The 18,043-nt window shown below is 49.1% G+C and overlaps 1 protein-coding gene and 2 long non-coding RNA genes across 4 annotated transcripts in view; 1 reads left to right on the forward strand and 2 right to left on the reverse strand.

Moving 5' to 3' along the window:
• FGF16 (fibroblast growth factor 16) lies at positions 1-11,239 on the reverse strand. The gene is made up of 3 exons (XM_027464974.3): positions 10,850-11,239; positions 4,742-4,845; positions 1-1,038 (listed from the first exon to the last, which is right to left on the reverse strand). Exons 1-3 carry the CDS (start codon positions 11,121-11,123, stop codon positions 793-795), a joined length of 624 nt encoding a protein of 207 aa, XP_027320775.1. The 5' UTR covers positions 11,124-11,239; the 3' UTR covers positions 1-792.
• On the reverse strand, positions 5,697-10,624 carry LOC119717840 (uncharacterized). The gene is made up of 2 exons (XR_011811674.1): positions 10,128-10,624; positions 5,697-9,260 (listed from the first exon to the last, which is right to left on the reverse strand). It is a non-coding gene; the product is annotated as an uncharacterized lncRNA (long non-coding RNA).
• Positions 10,818-18,043, forward strand: part of LOC119717839 (uncharacterized) — a 26,804-nt gene continuing 19,578 nt past the window's right edge. For both annotated transcript variants that reach the window (XR_011811673.1, XR_005268171.2), the window contains exons 1-2: positions 10,818-10,958; positions 12,978-13,059. This is a non-coding gene — a long non-coding RNA (uncharacterized lncRNA). The remainder of the gene's footprint in view (positions 10,959-12,977; positions 13,060-18,043) is intronic.

The following is an 18,043-nucleotide window of genomic DNA, read 5'->3' on the forward strand; positions in this document are numbered from 1 at the left end:
TACAATATAAAGACAATTTTATTGCCGATAAGCTCTTAAAACTCATTTTTTTTCCTGTTTCAGTAGGACCTTATTCTTCCTGATGAAAATCCGGTCATAGCATCTCTCATTAAAAATAAAATTATTTTGAAATAAATAAATATATAAAATAAATATCATATACATTTTATAAATAGTTTTGTCCCTATGCACAGTATCCATGCTTACATCGGAATAATGTTCCTCACCCCCTTCCCACCCCAACAGCAGGAAACACCCCACACATCAGGACCAGTCCTTGTAGCATCATCCACGTAGCAAACTCCTGGGCCGCTGAAGCAGGGCACCATCTGAAAGGCTTTTTCTTTGCCGGTAACTATCCCAAGCTTATCAGCAGCATCTGTAGCAGTTCTGTGGTCTTTTGTTTTCTTCCTTTCTCTCTCTCTCTTTTTTTTTTTTTTAGTTGTTTTTATTTTTTCTCCCCCTGGTGATCAAGTTTGCTCGCCTGTTTGCTCCTTTAAGCAACCATAACATTGAATATTCGGCCTCTCCGACAGCCACCGAGTAAAGAAAGTGAACGAAAATGAAAGATTATACGCAGGGTTCCCTCCCTTCCCCTACCCCCACCCCCATAAATAACCCACGTTCGATATACGCTTGAAACAAGGAGGAACAGCAGTGTCTGAATTCAATGTAAGTGCTTTCCTATGTCATCTACATTTACAGGAATGATGGAATGACTATTAATATAGTGCTCTGGGAAAAAGCTCGGGAGCCCAAGTATGTACACTGACGGGGCAGCTGCAGGAAACATCACCTGTAGTGGAAGAGGTCTCTGTACATTGCAGGTATTTTGGCAGGGTCCACAGGCCTCGGTAAAAAGTGAGTGAATTTCTGATGTCTCTTAGTCCTGTATCCCTCGCGGGGGGAGCCGTCCTTGTTCAGCGCCACGTAGTAATGCCTCTCCGAGTCGGGATGCTTGTAGAGGGTCGAGGCGTACGTGTTGTACCAGTTCTCCTCAAACTGCTCTCGGAAAACGCACTCCCTTGTGAGCTTCTTCTGCGTTGGGGCAGGGATGTGAGAAGAAAAAGACGGGTGTCAAAAAATAAAAATAAAAAAAAATGTATTTTCCTATTTCCTTCAATTTTTTTCCTATAATTTTCCTAGCTACCTGCTTCTGGCTCCCCTGAGGAGGGGACTGTGCTGCTGGGGATGATGATCGTGGGTGAAAGCTGGAAACGGGCACGAGCCCGGCCCCAGAGACCTCTGAAGCTGGAGGAGGAAGGAGATGGAAGGAGAAGGTGGGTGTGCGCTTTGCAAGGCCCTCCATTGAACATAACTCACGGCTGCAGCAAAACTCCAAGCCTGGCAGCCACGTGGCTGCGGTCGGGGTGTGAACGTGGAGCTCATGGCCTGGGCTGTGGGACCGGCACCTGTCCCACAGGGGGCAGGGGGTGCCCCCCCGGGGCCGTGCCCCCCCGGCAGCCCCACGCGCAGGGAACGCACACGAGGCACCTCCTGGAGCGGGTGAGAGTTCAAGGCACGTAACAACACAGGCTGCAATGGGAATGAAAGCATTCCTCGGGCCTTTCATCTTCTGAAGCGCCAGGGAGCTGTGATGTGAGGCCATAACAAGACGTGGGGAGGTCTGCACGGGGAGCAGCGCCCCGGGGACGCCTAACCCCGGGGGAGATTTAGGTGAGGCGATGAGTGCGTGCCAGCACGAGGCCGGGGCATCACACGTCGGGTTTGGGGGATGGATGCCACCCGTGTCATGCAGCCACAGCCCCTTGATCCCTTGCCCTGGTGGCTTTTTAGGCAGTGGCCGTCACCCCGTGGGCTCTGATCTCTCCTTTCTTTGCCAGCTGTGGGGCTGGGCAGGGTCACAGCGAGGAGCGGGGCTGTCCCCGGACCCTCCAGGACCTGGGGGCTGTGGGGTGGCTGCACTGAGTGGCAGGGGACCCGCAGACCCCGTGGGGATCGCCCAGGAGGGGTCAGGCCTTTCAGATGAAAGGCAGGCTGCAGACGTAGGATGTTAGAGCATTACAAAGTCTGTACCCACACGGTGAATTATTTGGGCAGGGAATGTGTCTTATCTGTGCTGCACGGAGTGCTCAGTAAATGTTACTGCCTGCAGTAGATGTTTTGTAACAAGATACAGGAGCTCACCTGCACTCAGAACCTGTTTTGAGTGTTTTGCTGCTAATTAAATGAACCCTGAGGAAACTCATGAGTCCTCCAAAAGCCTCCGCCACAGCTCTTGTCACCTGAGAGCAGGGGAGCTGCGGGTTTCCCTTCCCAGATCTGTCAGTGAACATGCACTTCTTCCCCTCCCTCCTAGGGTGGCACCTACTCAAAACACCCTGGAAGCTCCTGCCCAACTGCAGAGCAGCGCTGCTGCGTTGCCCCCAGCTGCATGCCTTTCACCGGGCTGTTTGGAGGCTCCGTGTTGCTCTAGAACATCTTGACTCTGCAGGACATCATTTATCTTCCTGCCAGCCCTGGGACATCCCCACTGAGCCTGAGGCGATGCAGGGCACTGCCCGGGACTCACTGCTCCAGGTACTGGCTTCTAGTTCTGAAATTGGTGGAAAATGTAGCACAGGTGCCTTGGTGGCAGTGGCTGGCTCTGGTGCTTGATGCTGCTCCATCAATGCGTGCAGCACGCGAAGCTGGCACTGAGGGGAACACGACACTTGCAGAAATTTTAAAAACACCCCTCTGCTGCAAGCTCCTCAAACACCATGGTAATGCTAATGCTGTTGTTACACGCTGCTCTATGGACCTTTAAGTAGCAATACTGCAGTGCCTTTCCCTTCTGAAAAGCCATCGGTGCACAGCCCGCATATTACAGATCTTAAAACTTCAGGGTTATTTGGGGAGCTGGCTTGTGACTTTTGCACGATTCAGATTGGGGTCACTGTCATCCCTGCAGTGTCCAGTGTGTTTCCTAGCGTGCAGGGTGCAACAACAGAGAAAACTCCCATGATGATGTCTTAAGGTCAATTCAGTTTCCAGGTAAAGCCTTGTAAAATTGTATCTTTGTTATTTCTGGGAGGTAGCATTAAGGCAGGCCCTGGAACTTAATTAACTCTGTTTGTTGATTCATGATCAGAGCTGCAGGGCTTGAAAGCAAAGGAGATACGCAGGTTTGTGCCCTTGTTTTCAGCATGAATGAGTAAAAGCTGCAATTCCAGGAGCTGTTGAACAGCCTTGGAGTTTAACAGGAGGGGTCCTGCTGTGTCGTTTTAGGCTTGAGCCGATTTCTGAAGTTTAAAATTTCTGTGTTTTATGGATTCCTGGTGACTTCACCTTTTATCTGTCTTGCATGCTTGTAATGTAATCACGGTCTCTGCTCTTTTGTTTTGGGTAGATGTTATTAAGGAAGTGAAGTGGAAAAAGAAAAGTTATCAATCAATGTTAGCACTAATCATCTCATATAAGCGTTGGTACCTGAACCTCAAAAGTAGTGAAAGTGGCTGTAGCAATCTCAGTAGATGGGAATGGGAGAAGGAAAGATGATGGAAACTCATGTTTTAGCATTACTGTTCTCTAAGAAAAAGTTTTCTGAAGGCTTCTCTATGTGCATTGAACACAAGGTTACAAGTTCTGCACTAAGAGGTTGATCTGGCTTGGGTAGAGAAAGTTTGTGCCTTCCACTTTGGTTTAAAGCCGATTTATTTTATGTCATTTTAAAATTATTGTGATCCACCCTCAAAAAAACAGTGTCCTCACATAGGGTGCTGGTCTAGAAAGACACATTTAAAAAAAACCACACCCTGGTGATGAGTTGAGTTCAAGGCAAGGGGGCATCTGATGAAAAAGCACTGATGCAGCACAGCAACTACAGAAATGTAACCTTAAAAAAAAAAAAGCTATCTAGAATGCAATTAATTTTCAGAATAGAAGCAATTCTTGTAGCTAACTAGAACTAATTGTTTTATATTGCATTCAATAATTAGAAATTGAGTCCTGTAGGAAGGACTCTGCCCAGCTACTGAGACCTGGCATTTTGCCTACAAGCCTAAACACTCGAGTAGAAGCGAGCAGAGGACAGCTTGGCTCTCTTCGGGTCAGTGGGGACCTAACCCATGATGGCAAAGCTCTTACTGGGTGCACCCGCGGGGGATCTGCACCATTTCAGCCCCGTCTGCTGAATGAGGCGTTAAGGAGTTCGTGCTGAGAGCAAAGCCAGCAAGAAGGTTACATGGGGCTTTTGGCAAAACAGGAAAAACTTCAGTCTGAAAGGGCATTTTTAGGAAATTATGAGAAACTTCCCTAAACTCCTAAAAGGAGCTGTAGAGAATGCTATAATAAAAATAACACACCGCACTTCCAGCTTCCATGAGAGAACTGTAACACACCTGTAAGACCTGCAGATCCATGCAGATCCCGAGCATGTGGGCAATAAATGTGACGTTACTCATGAAAACATTCAAACCCCACCCGTTTTGATGCTAATTTTCCCTCCTGTGCATTTAGCTGACCATTCCTGCCCTGTTTCCAAGAGGCTAAGCCCAGTAACCCCCCACAGCACCCCAGGTGCTGCACCCTGCGCTGGCCATCACTGGGGGAGCGCATCCCCCTCCCTGTGACCCCGTTTTGTGTCTGCCACTGGTGCTCTGCCTCCAGTGGGGATGGTGGAGGGATGTGGCACCACATGGACTTTGGAGGCCTGTGACGGGCACAACTGGTGGCACCGACGAGGCCCCACAGCCCGGGTTGCTGTGTATTTCGTATCCTCCCGAGATCTGGAACTTACCGACCCATACAGCTCGCCTCTCTCGTTCATGCCGAGGTAGAGTCCCGAATCCACCCCACGGATACTGACCAGCCCCACCGCCAGGCTGATGAACTCCAAAATCCCTAGAAGAGAAAAGGAACGCAAATCATACAGGTGGCAGAACTGACGCCAGGCTCAAGTGACAACCATGAAACGGCATTTCCCAAACAGAGCTGCTCACAGACCTTGCTCACTTTATTTATAACTGCACAGTTCTGAAGTCTGCAGTCCTACACGCATGCAATCCTTCAATTTCCACCCCAGACTTCTCCCCAGCGTTATGAACTTGACTTGTCCGAGGGAAATTCCCTTTCCTAATGAGAAAAGGAGTACTAGGCGTAGCTGTTGCTTTTATTTTTTTTTTAAATCACCAAAAAGTGAGATGCAGAAACGCGTGCCTGGCCCACGGGCAGTTTTACAAGGCTGTTGCCACCCTGGGTCTTCCCTCTTCACCAAAAGCCGAGGGAGTTTTGTCCCCACAGAGCTTCTGGCATGAGAAGACAGCCCCACACAATTATAAAGTGATGATTTCAATAGAAATAAATGAAAAGCACTAGAAAATGTGTTTGTGAGGCTTGTCCTGTTCCCGCTGCTGCAGTGAGGTGCTTGCCACCCCGAAATGCACAGAGTCTTCAGGGATAAAGCCAACCTCTGGTGTGCGCAGGTAGAAACGTGCCCGCCACCTGCCCCCTCCAAGCTCCGGGGAAAAGCCTCCTAGAGGGGCTGGGTGAGACTGAAGATCTCACATGCTCCCAATCCAGAGGGCACGGGCAGCTCATGCCCACGTCCAGCGCTGAACGAGTCAGCCAGGAGGCTGCGGCGGAGGCAGGAGCAGGGTTTGCACCATCCCCGATCTGTGATGAACGGGCAGGGTGTGTCCGCTGCCGGGAGGGCAGAGTTGCTCTAACCTTTCGCCGGGCTCCAGGTGCCTTAATATAGCTCCCACGATGTCCAGTCCCGAGCGATTGCCCCACCGATCGGGTTACCTCCCGCAGCTCCTCTGCAGAGCGTGCCCCGGGTCTAAAAGCGCCGCGTGACGTTCGGCCACCGGAGCCGGCTGACTCTGGTGGCAGGCAAAGAGATCTTCTGCGCGGTCAGGTGTGGCTGTGCTGACTTTCTGAGGGTGTCACCGCCTAAATATAGGGCAGATATGTGGCCCCAGACCCCTCAGCTGGGCGCAGACGGGTTGGTCAGGTGCAAGACTCAGGCTTTCTGCCTCGTGTCAGACTTTTTGTCGGCGCTACGGCTCGCCTGTCTGCAGCCAGCAGGTGCTGCGGGGCGGAGACAAAATATGGACCCAGGAGCTGGAATTCCTTGAGACACACAGGGAAGCAAACAGGCAGCTTGAATTTTAGACCAGTGCAGAAATTTGCCAGGCTGAAATACGCCCAGCTACACTCAGAGCGGGGTAACTTGTTCTCCGTGGGGCTTTGGGCTGCTGGTGAGCAGCACAATGCGTCAGGGCATTCGTTTTCCATTAGGTCCTACAAAGCACAAAGAAAGCACAGCCTTTCCAGATGGCCCACGTTTTCTTCAAGGGACTCCAGAGCTATGGATTTTCCCAGAGAGTCGGTTCTTTCCTCTCCCTTGCGTGCCCAGGTTGGGCACACGTTGCCCTCAGAGCAGGCAGTGGGCACAGGCAGCCCTCCAGGAGCTGGCTCTGCTCTTCGTGCACCGAGCTTCGGGGTTTCTTATCTGAACAGAGGGATGAGCAGGGAGGGAAGAGGTGCAGGATGAAGGGTTTGCTTCTGCCTCCACTCCCCACAGGTCCTGAAACGTGGAGCAAGTTACAGACCTGCTGCGCACTTCCCTTTCCCCACCTGCAGGACAAAAATGAGGACAGCCGCTACTTCTGAGTAATGGGAACGCACTCACCCCTCTGAACAGAGGCACGGTTATTCAGAAAAGTAAAGAAAAAAGTCATACAGGGGGAAAGGAGTACAGGGATCCCTAGAAATGGGGATCCAGGCTGATGACAAGTGGACATTCAAGTGAAAAGTGTCTGCGAACTGGAGAGCCGTAGATCGACCCTACAGGTACCAGTTGGGTTGCTTGGTTTGCTTTTGGTTCTTAAATTTACCTTCTGTTGTCCCTGGGAAACAGGAGAATGCTCCCAGGCCTGTTTAGGAACCAAGGGATGTTGGAGAAAGGGAAGCAGAGAGCTCTTCTTGAGGTTACCCACCAGCAGGCTCTGTCTGTGGCATTCGAAGCCATCTCCAAAGCCCTGGTGAGGGCATCCCAGAGCAGCGTGGCCCTCCCCAGGAGGCCTGACACCGCTCCTCTGGTGCCCGTTAGCTGTGCACTTGCTGCTCTTGCAACCGAGATTTCTGCAAGGTGGACCTGTGACAACCTCTTCTGCCAGTGTGACTTGCAGCACTCCCCTCTCCTGATCTCTGATGGCACTCGGAGACGTGCACCGAAGACAGCTCTGTTCGAATAGCACTCAGAACGTAACTTAAACCCACAAAAGTCAGGAGACAGAGTGAAGGCTGAAAAAATGTGGGCAAATATCCATCCTGTCCTTAGCTCACTCCAGTCGCTAGACAAAATTGCAGCTTCGTACATCTGATCTCCAGCAGCACAGGGAGCGGCCACTGGGGCCAGATCAAGAATTTTCTTTCACGTTGTGGCGGTGTTTTTGTGGTAGACCCTGGCTTGCTGTTTTTTTTTTTCCTTTCTCTTTTTTTCTTTTCCCTCAGGACTTGCCTCACTTTTCATGCTTCGATTGTTCATTCTGTTTGTTCGCCGAGTCTTTTTAGATAATATTAGGAGAGATTTGATTGAGGCTCCAACTGGATCCCTTTAACACCAGAGCCCTGGATGATCTGAGCGCTGTGGCGGCCAGCCCCGCGCGCTCTCGCATTACCCCAAACTATCCCTCAAAGAACAATTCAGCTCGCTGCACCTGTCTCTTCCTGCATGACTGTATTGACGAGCCGGGCTACAGAAACAACCTCAGATGTTGTATCAATGTCCACAAACCTAAAGCTTCAGCTAAAAACCTCAACAACTGTTTGGGAACAGGTGCACTGCAGTCTGAATGTCAAAATCTACTGCAAAACTTGCTCTGGAGGTTTCACCAGCTTCTCTAAGAGGCTCTGTTACAGATCCATTACCAGATTTGTACCCCAGAAGAGCTTTGTTTCCTCCCTTTAGTAGTCTCCAGCACTAACTCGAGGCCTTTTCCTCTCCTCCCTTGCAGCGAAGCGCTGTTGGAGCTGCTTGTTGAGTGCTGGTGTAAAACAGACTCGAGGCAGAAGGGGAGCAATTCCTCCTGGCAAGGATTTTCCTGGCAGACTGATCTCACTTCCCTCCGCAGAAGGATTCTTCTTGTAGGGGTGGTAACGTCAGTCCAAACCCTCTCCAGCCTTTGACCATCCTTTATGTCTCTGTACAGGAAGGCTCCTAGCAGATGCAGTGAGAAGATGGATACATTTTTAAAAACACTTCATTTTATTTATTTTTTTTTTTCCTGGGATGGCTCAGGTGGAGCTGCCAGTTCAGAGAGAGCATTTGGGCACTCCTGTTGTCTAAGCTTTCTTCTGAGGATCCTGGAGAGCTTCACCAAACTTTGCGTTAAGCCTCCTCTAGGAAAAATAAGCTGCGCGCTGTCATTCTTGTGCGAATCTGTGTTTTTACAAGTATAAAATGTCACATTCCAGGGGACAGGTGTGATTTCAGAAAGCTCCAGTCCTCGACAGATGAGAGGCAATAGTTGCTGCGACCGCTCAGGCGTTGTGGGTAGATGCTTCTGCTGCTTTCCCTGTTTCCTGCTGGCACATCCCTTGACTTCTGTGGTACAAATTAATCTCTCCCTTAATCCTTCCTGTTAGGACCTCGACTGCCATCGCCAGGCTCCTTATTTTTCTCCGTGAAAGACTTGGACGACATACACATCTGCTAACTTCTGGGATGGTGCAGATACTGTCTGTCTTTTCCTGAACCCCTTCCAGTAATCAGAGATAGGGATACAAAGCCCAGTCCCAACCTCCATCCCCTCTGCAGCTGGATACGTGCCTGTGCTGGGGCGTCCCTGCGAGCCATCCCTGGAGCAAGCACATTAATAATCTGCTCGGGAGATCAGGGAGCACCTTCCAGCCATGTGGGCTCGATCTGCCAAACCATCATACAGGGTTTCTAAGTATTTCCCCAGGTGCCCCTAGATTTAAGGCGGCTTCAAACTGCTACCCTGAAACCCTCTCTAGCTCCGGATCCCTCGGTGTAGTTTTGTAGCTCCCCAGCACTGTACAGCCTGCCTGTTTCTGTAATAAGTTCCTGCTTTCTGCCTGCTGCATGCAAAATTTAGGAATGCATCGATACATGACATCCTAATACGAACCATACCAGTAACATTGGAATTTAAATATTCATGGCTACTGAATGCAGATGGTGAATGCTGTGTGCCAATACGTTATTGCTTTGAGTCTCTGCTGCAGCAAGATTCAGTCCAACTTTATCTGAACATGAGGATTCCAGTCTAATCCTGTGGGGCTTTGTCCTGCAATTACAACAAATAACTATTTATTTTACACTGCCTCTGGGAAAACCCTGAAGCAGAAAACTATAATATTTTATATCTGAAGTCTGGTCTAGTTTACGTAGCTGGATGCTGACTGCTAAAACACTTAGGGAATGCCAATGCTTCGATTTATTGAACACACTGTGTGACTTAAGCTTAAGTGTGCAAAATTCATGAAAAGTTTTAGGCTGTTTAATGCATTCTTCCAAAGTTTGTTTGGAAATACGTTTATTTTACTCAATCTTTTAAAAAGTGGGACTGAGATAGACATAGCCATCTGAAATGGTTTACCCGTATAAAGATAGGTTAAAAAAAAAAAAAAAAAAAGAACTGGCAGATTAAACTAAAAAGCAAACAGATGCAGTGGGTTCGCTTTCAGTTTCTTTTTAAAGGTTAAAAGATATGTGTCTTTCGGGAGGTAATTAAAGAACACTTGCTCCACGAGCCCATTAGTACCTTACTCTGACCTGCAGGTTATGACTTTCTTGTTGATTTAGGCAGGGACATGTTACACACACACCTGGTGTTTATGGAAAGCACAGTTCACAGATAAGCTTTTCCAATTGTTCCAAAAACCTGCCTTAAACTAACAACAACAATAGCAGCGGCGGCGGCGTTCCTGAAGTCTCAGAAAGCACCGGTTGCAAACAATTAAAGGCAAAAAAAGAATTCCCTTCACCGAGGAGTTAAATCACTTGAAAACTGTAAAAAGTCTTGCGAACACTTCTCGCAACCTGTTGACAACATAGCTGAGATCACTGGCATGGGACTTGTTGATAGCTTACCCAGACACCTGCACTAGATGCTGAAGTAGCGGGAATTTTTCTTAGCTGTGCTCAAACTTACTGTACTCCTTCGCCTGTGGCTTGGGATGCATTTTTTGAAGATTACATAGAGTCTCATTAGAGATCCCTGCTCTCGTGTGACACAGATACAGGCTCTGAAGTCTTCCAGCTTTATTCCAGACAGCAAGGTAAATCCACAGCGCTCTGCCTATTGTTCCGTCTGCTCCTTTCGGAGGTCCCCTAAGCATTTTCCCCCCTTCAGCTTCCCCTTTCCTTTCCAACCACCTCCCGAAACCGAGCTGCAGCCGCCCGTCCGGCCAACTGAGCCCTGCCTGCTCGGGGGAGACTCCCAACGAAATTCACGCAAGGAGAAGAAATCACATTAGCTCACGGATATCTGCCGAGGCCAAAAGAAGGAGAAAGAAAGAAAAAAAACACACGAGAAAGCCAGGAATTTCTTTTTCCGACGTGCTCCCTGCTTCCCTTTGCCTGCCTCGGGGTTAAGTCCAGGGGCACGGGCAGAGCTGAAGCGGCCACCCCGCGGTCCCCCCATCCGCTTTTACTCGGTTTTTTTGCCTCTTTTCTTCCCCAGGGCTCGTCCCTGTGCACCTGCAGGGCTGCCGGGAGGGGAGGAAAGGGGGAAGCACGACCCGCCCGCCCCGCCGGGCAGCGCTCGCCGAGCAGCCTAATTGCATCCGGCCGCTGCCGGGCTAATTAATGAGCGGGGCCGGGGGAGGCACCTGCCGCCGGGCCGGGCCGCCACCTGCCGCCGGGAGCCCTTACCGAAGCGGCTGTGGTCCTGCCGGGTGCCGTGCACCGTGCCGTTGGGGAAGATCTCCAGGTGGAAGCCGGTGCGGCAGTAGAGCTGGCGCCGCCGCAGGATGCCCTTGAGGTGAGCGAAGTCGGTGGGCGAGCCGCGCTGCAGCCGCCCCTCGATCTGCCCCAGGCGCTCGTTGAGGAAGCCGGCCGGGTCGGCCAGGGGCAGCCCGGCCAGGGCCGGGGGCAAGCCGTGCAGCTCGGGGTCCAGCGCCCCCAGGAAGCCGCCCACCTCGGCCATGGGGCCGCGGGCGAGCAGCGGCCCCCTCAGGGCCCCCTCAGAGCCCGGCCGGCCCCGCGCGGCCCGCCCCGGCTCCCCGCGCCTCCCATGGCTGGCTGGGGCCCGCTCGCGGATGCGAACGGCACTTTATATACGTACACACTCCCCTTACATTGACATATTGGATATTTAAATGCAAGCCACACCTCACTGGCATCCCCTTTGGCTATCGCTTTTTTTTTTCCTTTCTCTGATCCTTTTTTTTTTTTTTTTTTTAAAAAAAGCTTCCCTCCCTCTTTTATTATGAAAAAAAAAAACCGGCAGGGAAAAGCTCCACGCGAGGCTCCGGGCAGGTCCCGGCTGGGAGCACGGAGCCCCCGCACGCAGCCGGGGATGCGGCCCCGGCCCGGCTCCCCCTCGGGGGCTGCCCGGAGCCCCCCCAGGGTCTGTCAGTGCCCCGCAGCCCCGGCCGTGTCCTTTCCCCCCCCCGTCTCACACCGACCGCTGTGGAAAAACTAACACGTAGGGGAGCGTGTTTTATTTTTTTATTTTATATATATATATATATATATTTTTTTTTTTCTCCAGCGTCCGAGCTGCAAAGCGATCTCTTTGAAAAGTGATCCCGCGGCGTTTTTACGGCCGGGTTTACAAGCGGCGGGCGCTGAGGGGCCGGGGCCGGCGCTGGGCAGCCCGGGCTCGCTCGCCACCTTCCTCCCGTTGCAGACAGGTGTTTCCGCGCCCTCCGACACCGTATCCGTGGCAGCAGCTGCCGGCAGCGCCGCAGACGGACGGAGGCAGGCACGGGGAGACGTGCGGGACGCCAGGGGAGGGGAAAACGCCAGCCCGGCCGGGCAGCGCCCGAGCCTCGCTGAGGAGCCGCAGCCGCAGCCGGAGCCGCCCCGCCTCAGCCCGGCCCCGCCAGGCGGCGCTGCCGCTGCTCGCCGCGAGCCCGCTGAGGGCAGCGGGCGATCCGCATCGCCCCGTGCCCCGCCAGGGGAGGGGAAGGACCAGGGGAGAGCCCCCCACAAAAAAAAACAGCTCCCCAAAACCCCCCCGCAAAAGCAGTCCGCAAAAACAACCCGCTCCGCCGCTGGGGACACCTCGGGCTGCAGCCTCCGACCCCTCCTCAGAGGGTCTCGGCAGCCGTAAGGGGCCTCACAGCTCAGGGGTCTGCCCCTTCGGCAGGTAGCTCCCCTCAGGGCTCGCTCCTCTGCGGGTTTGTTCTGCCTCAGCGGGTCCTGCCCCTCATGGGTGCCCCCTCAGTGGGTCACGCGTTTTGGCGGGCAGCTCCCCTCAGGAGGGGACACCCCTCAGTGGGGTCCCCTCAGTAGGTCTGTCACCTCAGCGGGTCCTTCCCTCATGGATCTCCCCTCACTGGTCTCCTGTTTTGGTGGGCAGCTTCCCTCAGGGTGACTAACCCCTCCTCGGGGAGCTCCTCTCAGCCTGGCTGTCCCCTCACGGGTCTCCCCTACAGTGGGTGTCCCCTCAGCAAGTCTTCCACCTCTCAGAGGCTCTGCAAGCAGCTCCCCTCCAGAGGAGCAGGGTTCCCCTCAGCAGGTCTGTCCCCTCATGGATCTCCCCTCAGCAGGCCTCACGTTTTGGCAGGTAGCTCCCCTCAGGAAGACTCACCCCTCCCTGCTTTTTCCCCCTCAGCAGGTCTGTCCCCTCATGGGTCTCCCCTCACCAAGTCTCTTCCCTCGGCAGGTTTCCCCTCAGTGGGATCTGTGCCCTCATGGGCTTCCTCTCATCGAGGCTCTCCTGTCAAGGGTTTTCACCCCTAAGCCCCCCTGCAGTGGGACGCTTCTCCCCACATCTATCCCAAGGCAGAGGGATATGGAATGACCATAACATGCATCCCCCTTTCCCCCACAGGCCCGGGCAATGCTCTGTTGTGAGGACGTGAAGAAAGTTGTGATATTACGACATGGAGTATCCACACGTGCATCTGCAGCGGGTGAGGGATCTGGTTTTTAAATGTGAGATGGGGGTGTTTGTTCCTGTCAGAGCTGCGGCTGTAAAAGGGGTGTAGTTGATGCAGAACTTGACACGTGAAGCCTAAAACCATGGGTGTTTTTAAAACGTAGTCTGTTCCTGAGGTAGTAAAATCTGCACAAGTGTGTTTGCTGGCTATTTGTCATGTATGGTTACATGGGGATACCACTGTCTGTGGAGTTCAGGCGTCCCACAGCAAAGATGGTGTTTTTATGTCTGTGTTATTTATATGAAGATTCAGGTGTGGTTGGGTAACTGAAGGAAACAAACTTTGCCGGCCGAAAATGAGAGAAGCCTGAGGAGGAACACCCCAAATCTGAGTAACTGCTAAGGTCAAAATCCTGTTAATGCTGTGAATTTAATGCATGCAATTTGTATAATGTGAATGATCCCAGTACAATCAAATAGGCTCTTCTGTAAAACGTGGGCTTGCTGAATTAAGGGAGTGAGTTTTGCCTCTGGATTCATAGAGACCAGAATTTCACCTCATTCCTAAATATGTCTGAAGGTAGATCATAGGAGTATTAAGAAGAGAGAGGAAAAGACAGTTTCTTATTAAAGGACTAAGTAAACCCTGGCTTCTGCCACTGACTTCAACAGGCTCTGGATCTGTTACAGTATCCTTAAGCCCAAATCCATACAATCACTTATAGGAATACTTAGGAAACTGGAAAAAAAAAAAAAGTAAGATTTCAACTACATTACAGTAAAATCCAAGATAAAATAAAAAGAAACAAAAACCACAAATCTCCACACTTAAATAATGTATAACAAAAGCAGAGAAATCCCTCATCCAAGCTGACATTCCTCACTTAACTCTCCATGATTATGGCCAGCTTTTTAAGTGTCCGCAATACGTTTTATTGAGAAGTTGTATGGGCTGGTACAAAATGTTCTATTTAGGCACAACAGGATGCAGAAAAGGTAGCTTTCTCTTTTCTTTTTTGTCTTTAATTTCCTGGTTTGTTTACATTTTTACTAAGCTGAGGAAAGAGCAGAGAGAGTTGTGCCCTGTATTGTTTGAAGAAAAAAAGGTATGTATTTTGAATACGCAAAGCTAGAATAAATTCTTTGGAAAAAGAATTTCTATTAGTTAGAAAACAGGTATGCACTCAGCAATTTCTTGAACGAGGATAGACACTTTTACACAATTTGCGACACAAAGTGTGATGTGTTACAGAATTAATTTTCTGCTCTGCTGTGTTATAGTTTATGCAGTTCACCTGGCTTACTCATTGATTCAAGCTTGTATTGTCTACCTTGGTAATTGAAATGGTTATTGCCAAACTATCTTGTATTTCAATTCATGGAAGAACTACCAATGATATTTATTCTCAGCTGGCACACATGAATGTTGTAGGCCCTTTCCCATACACTGTGATTGATGTGTAGCAAGGTAGTAAAAATACTGATGGCATTTATTTGCAAAATAATTACTATTTGCAGAGAGCAGCTGCATTTGATATCTTGCTATAAAATGATAGGAAGAGCAGGACTGGGGGCAAAGCAGTAAATTAATTAGAAAAGAGTAAGACAAACAAATGCAATGAGCAAACCTAGATACTGCACATCCTCTGCCTGGGGCAATTCCATTTGGTCAAGAAAAGGTCAGGATAGCTAAAAATAAATTGAAGTAACAATGGCCATAAGTCAAAAATCAGACATGAAGAATATCTGAGGATAAAGGAAAAAAGCAGAGCCTTGTACTTTAGAATAATTATTCTGCTTCCCTAGCACATCCCACCGCAGGATCTCAAAACAATTCATGCACACTAATGAATTAAGACTCACAACCAAGGTCACTGTGCATCTATGCTTTCCCAGACAGTCTCATTTTCCACTAAGAGATGTTTTCAAAGGATATTGATGATTTTCTGTATTTTCTGAAGATTTTGAGTGCACAGCAGCCCTGCTGGAGCAGTAGCTCCAGCCAGGCATCTGTCTATCCAGAAACCAGACGTGTCCACTCTGTGTGTGCAGGGAGCCCTTCTGCCTTTTGTTGTGTGGCGACCATCTGCGCTGCACATGGAAGGAATGTCTGAAGTTCCCCCGCAGATAAACAGGGCAACCACCTTTGTGAGGGGGTGAATAAACAAATTTTCTTAAGGGGGGTGAAGGATGGTTTATTGGTCTTTGTCTTTGGTTGTTTTTACTTAAGCTCGTGTTATTGTTATCTTTTGTAGTAGCACTTCCAGGCCCTAAACCCAGCGTAGGCCTGGTTTGTGCCAGATACTGCATTAAGAAGTGTGTTACAAACATCACTGCTTTCTCTTTTGGAAAGGTTTGTAATGGAAGGCAGCATGAATGAAACAGCTGGATTTCAGTCAATATATAGAAGTATGTATATATTTTTGCAGCAAGTCTAGAATTGGTGGCAGGTTAAAGTGCGGGTCTGGAGATAAAGCTCCAGACTTGCCTGGCTTGGTCTTGGGATCAGGTGCCTAGATGAATGATGTGTTTTTCAAAGGGGGAAATCCCACCTTCTCCAGTTACTGTTTATTTCAGTGTCAGACGTGGATCTGCTGCTTTTAGTAATCCCAATATGAATCAGTAAGTAGGAAGCAGAGTTTTTCTGGCTCACTGCTGACTCACAAGAACCCACTTAGCATGAATTCCTGTGTCTAAGTCAGCTCTCTATAGTCCTGTATAGGGTAGCAAGTTATGTACAGGGATGTGTAAAGAAACGTCAGTGCTTTGTTGATACTCAGTTATGCAATTCTGCCTTGGTTCTTTCCCATTTTGAAAACTGAGGGGGTTTATTCACCCTGAAAAATTATACCTTTCCTCGTCACAGGTTTGGTTCCTGACTTGAATTATTCATACTGATACATTTCCCAGTACTAGAGGCTGTGTCAGGAACAGAGGGGGAATCTTAAGTGGGGGAAAGTGGTGCATATTACAGTAGTTTCTATTTGGAACTTTTTCTTGGGATTAGTGCTGGAATTACAGGACTGCTGAGTTGTTAGGCTTCTGCTTTTGGCCAAGTGTACCAGAAGAAACTTACCTGTGTAGTTGTGCCACTCCGTGCATTACAATGCCAGTGCAGCTTGCCACGTAGCCACTGACTGATGCACAAGTTTTCTGTCCACGGTGCTCGTATCTTGCACGTACCTTTTACATTGTAGTCTGTACTGTAATTTCATGCCAAGACAGCAGCACGTCCTTCCCAGACCAGTTGAACCAAGGAACATGACAGAAGTTAGAAGAAGGGTATCTTGGTAAAATCCTTTTGTTATCATCCATTTTTTTAAAAGCATGGTTTAGGAAACAATTAAGGGTGGTAAATAATCTGTTACAGCATGTTTGTCGTGGCTGCTAAGGGGTGGGGGGCGCCCAGTTAGCAGTGAGTCACTTCCTTTTCTGTTTTCACTGCTGGAGAAGCAGAAGATAAGGAGGCCATTCAAGTTGCAAAGTGTGTTCAGGATGCTGAAGTCTGTAAGGAACAACATCTTAAAGGACTGCTTCACTCTGTTGTGTTGGAGCCTTACCGTGACTTCAAATTATATCCTAGACCTAGAGTGGGACTTAAAGCTGTAATCTGTGTTTTGAAGCACCAGTGCAGCACAGTTGTGATCAACAGACTTGATAGGCACTTCAGTACCTCAGTACTTCTCTGTTTTAGGCTGAGAAGCTCTCAGTCAGCAGGATGTAAATTGTTTTGTGGCTTACAGGTGAAATACGGAGCTAGTTCTTTCTACTGGATCCGTCTCTTGCTATAGTTAGGTAATAAAAAGGATAATGTCATAACTCCTCTCTGGAAAGCATAGACTCAGAACATACCTATGGAAACACAAAAGCCAGTTCTAGTCCTACTCCAGTGAAAAATGTCACTTATTATGTTATTCTTACATGTGTGTCTGTTAACTATATCAAATTTTTACAGAATTGTCCATGACCATGGGGGCATGTATGTCTCTATCTGTATCAGTCGGTATTGGTCAAATATAAAAGAGTCACAGCAAAAGTCTGTCTAGCCCCGTATCCTGCTTCTTGATAATGGCTAATAACTTGTGTATGGAAAACAGGATGAGGATGGAGTGATACTTCCTTTGGCAAAGCCTCCCAGCTTCCAGCGCTTTCTGGTGTAGGCACCTTCCTGAGCTGGAGTCTGTAGCTGTATCATTGTTTTTGATTCTCCTTGATGGACCTTTTTCCATAAAATTGTCTAATCAGTTTTTTGAAACCCACTTGTGATTTTGGCTGCCATGACATCCCGTGGCAGTGAGTTCCACAACATCATTAGGTATTGTGTGAAAATGAATTTCCTTTTGTTTGCTTTTGAACCTGCTTGCTGCCTGCCAGCTTGAGTTGATGCCCTGTTTTTTTTTCTGTTAAGACTGTTTTTAAATAATCATTGTTGTTTACCTTTTCCATGCTGTAACAGCTTGTCTAGAACTTCATTGTTATTCTTGTTTTCCAAGCTGAAAGGCTCCGGCTTGCTTAAGTTTTCCCTACACTAAGGCTTCCCAACATCACCTGCAGCTTTGGAGCACCATTATTCTTGTCCATTCTGTAGCTATGTATTTCCACAATTACTGAAACTCTGCTCAGTGTTGAAGAGGTGGGCGTACCATGGGTATATTCAGAGGAATAATGACATTTTCTGCTTTGTTCTCCAAAAAATTCCTAATGAGATGTCTTTTTCCTAGATTCTAACACCCTGCCAATCTCTTCAGAGAACTATCCACTTCTCCAGGATCTCTTTCAGAAGTGGCAATAACTGATCTAAAGAACAGTGAGGCTGGCTCTTTCCTCATACGTTATTTTTCGTTTATGAACTTTGAAATAAATTTACTATTTTAACACCCACTCACTGAATACATTTTAGGTTTCATTTTTGGGAATGACTTTGTATCATCAGCAACCTGCCTGCAGCATTTCCACATAGTTTATGGAATATGAAACAGCAACAGGCACATCACAGACGCTGTTCTGAGCCCTCTGGG

Source organism: Anas platyrhynchos, chromosome 10 (genome assembly GCF_047663525.1).
Source record: "Anas platyrhynchos isolate ZD024472 breed Pekin duck chromosome 10, IASCAAS_PekinDuck_T2T, whole genome shotgun sequence".
Lineage (NCBI taxonomy): Eukaryota > Metazoa > Chordata > Aves > Anseriformes > Anatidae > Anas > Anas platyrhynchos.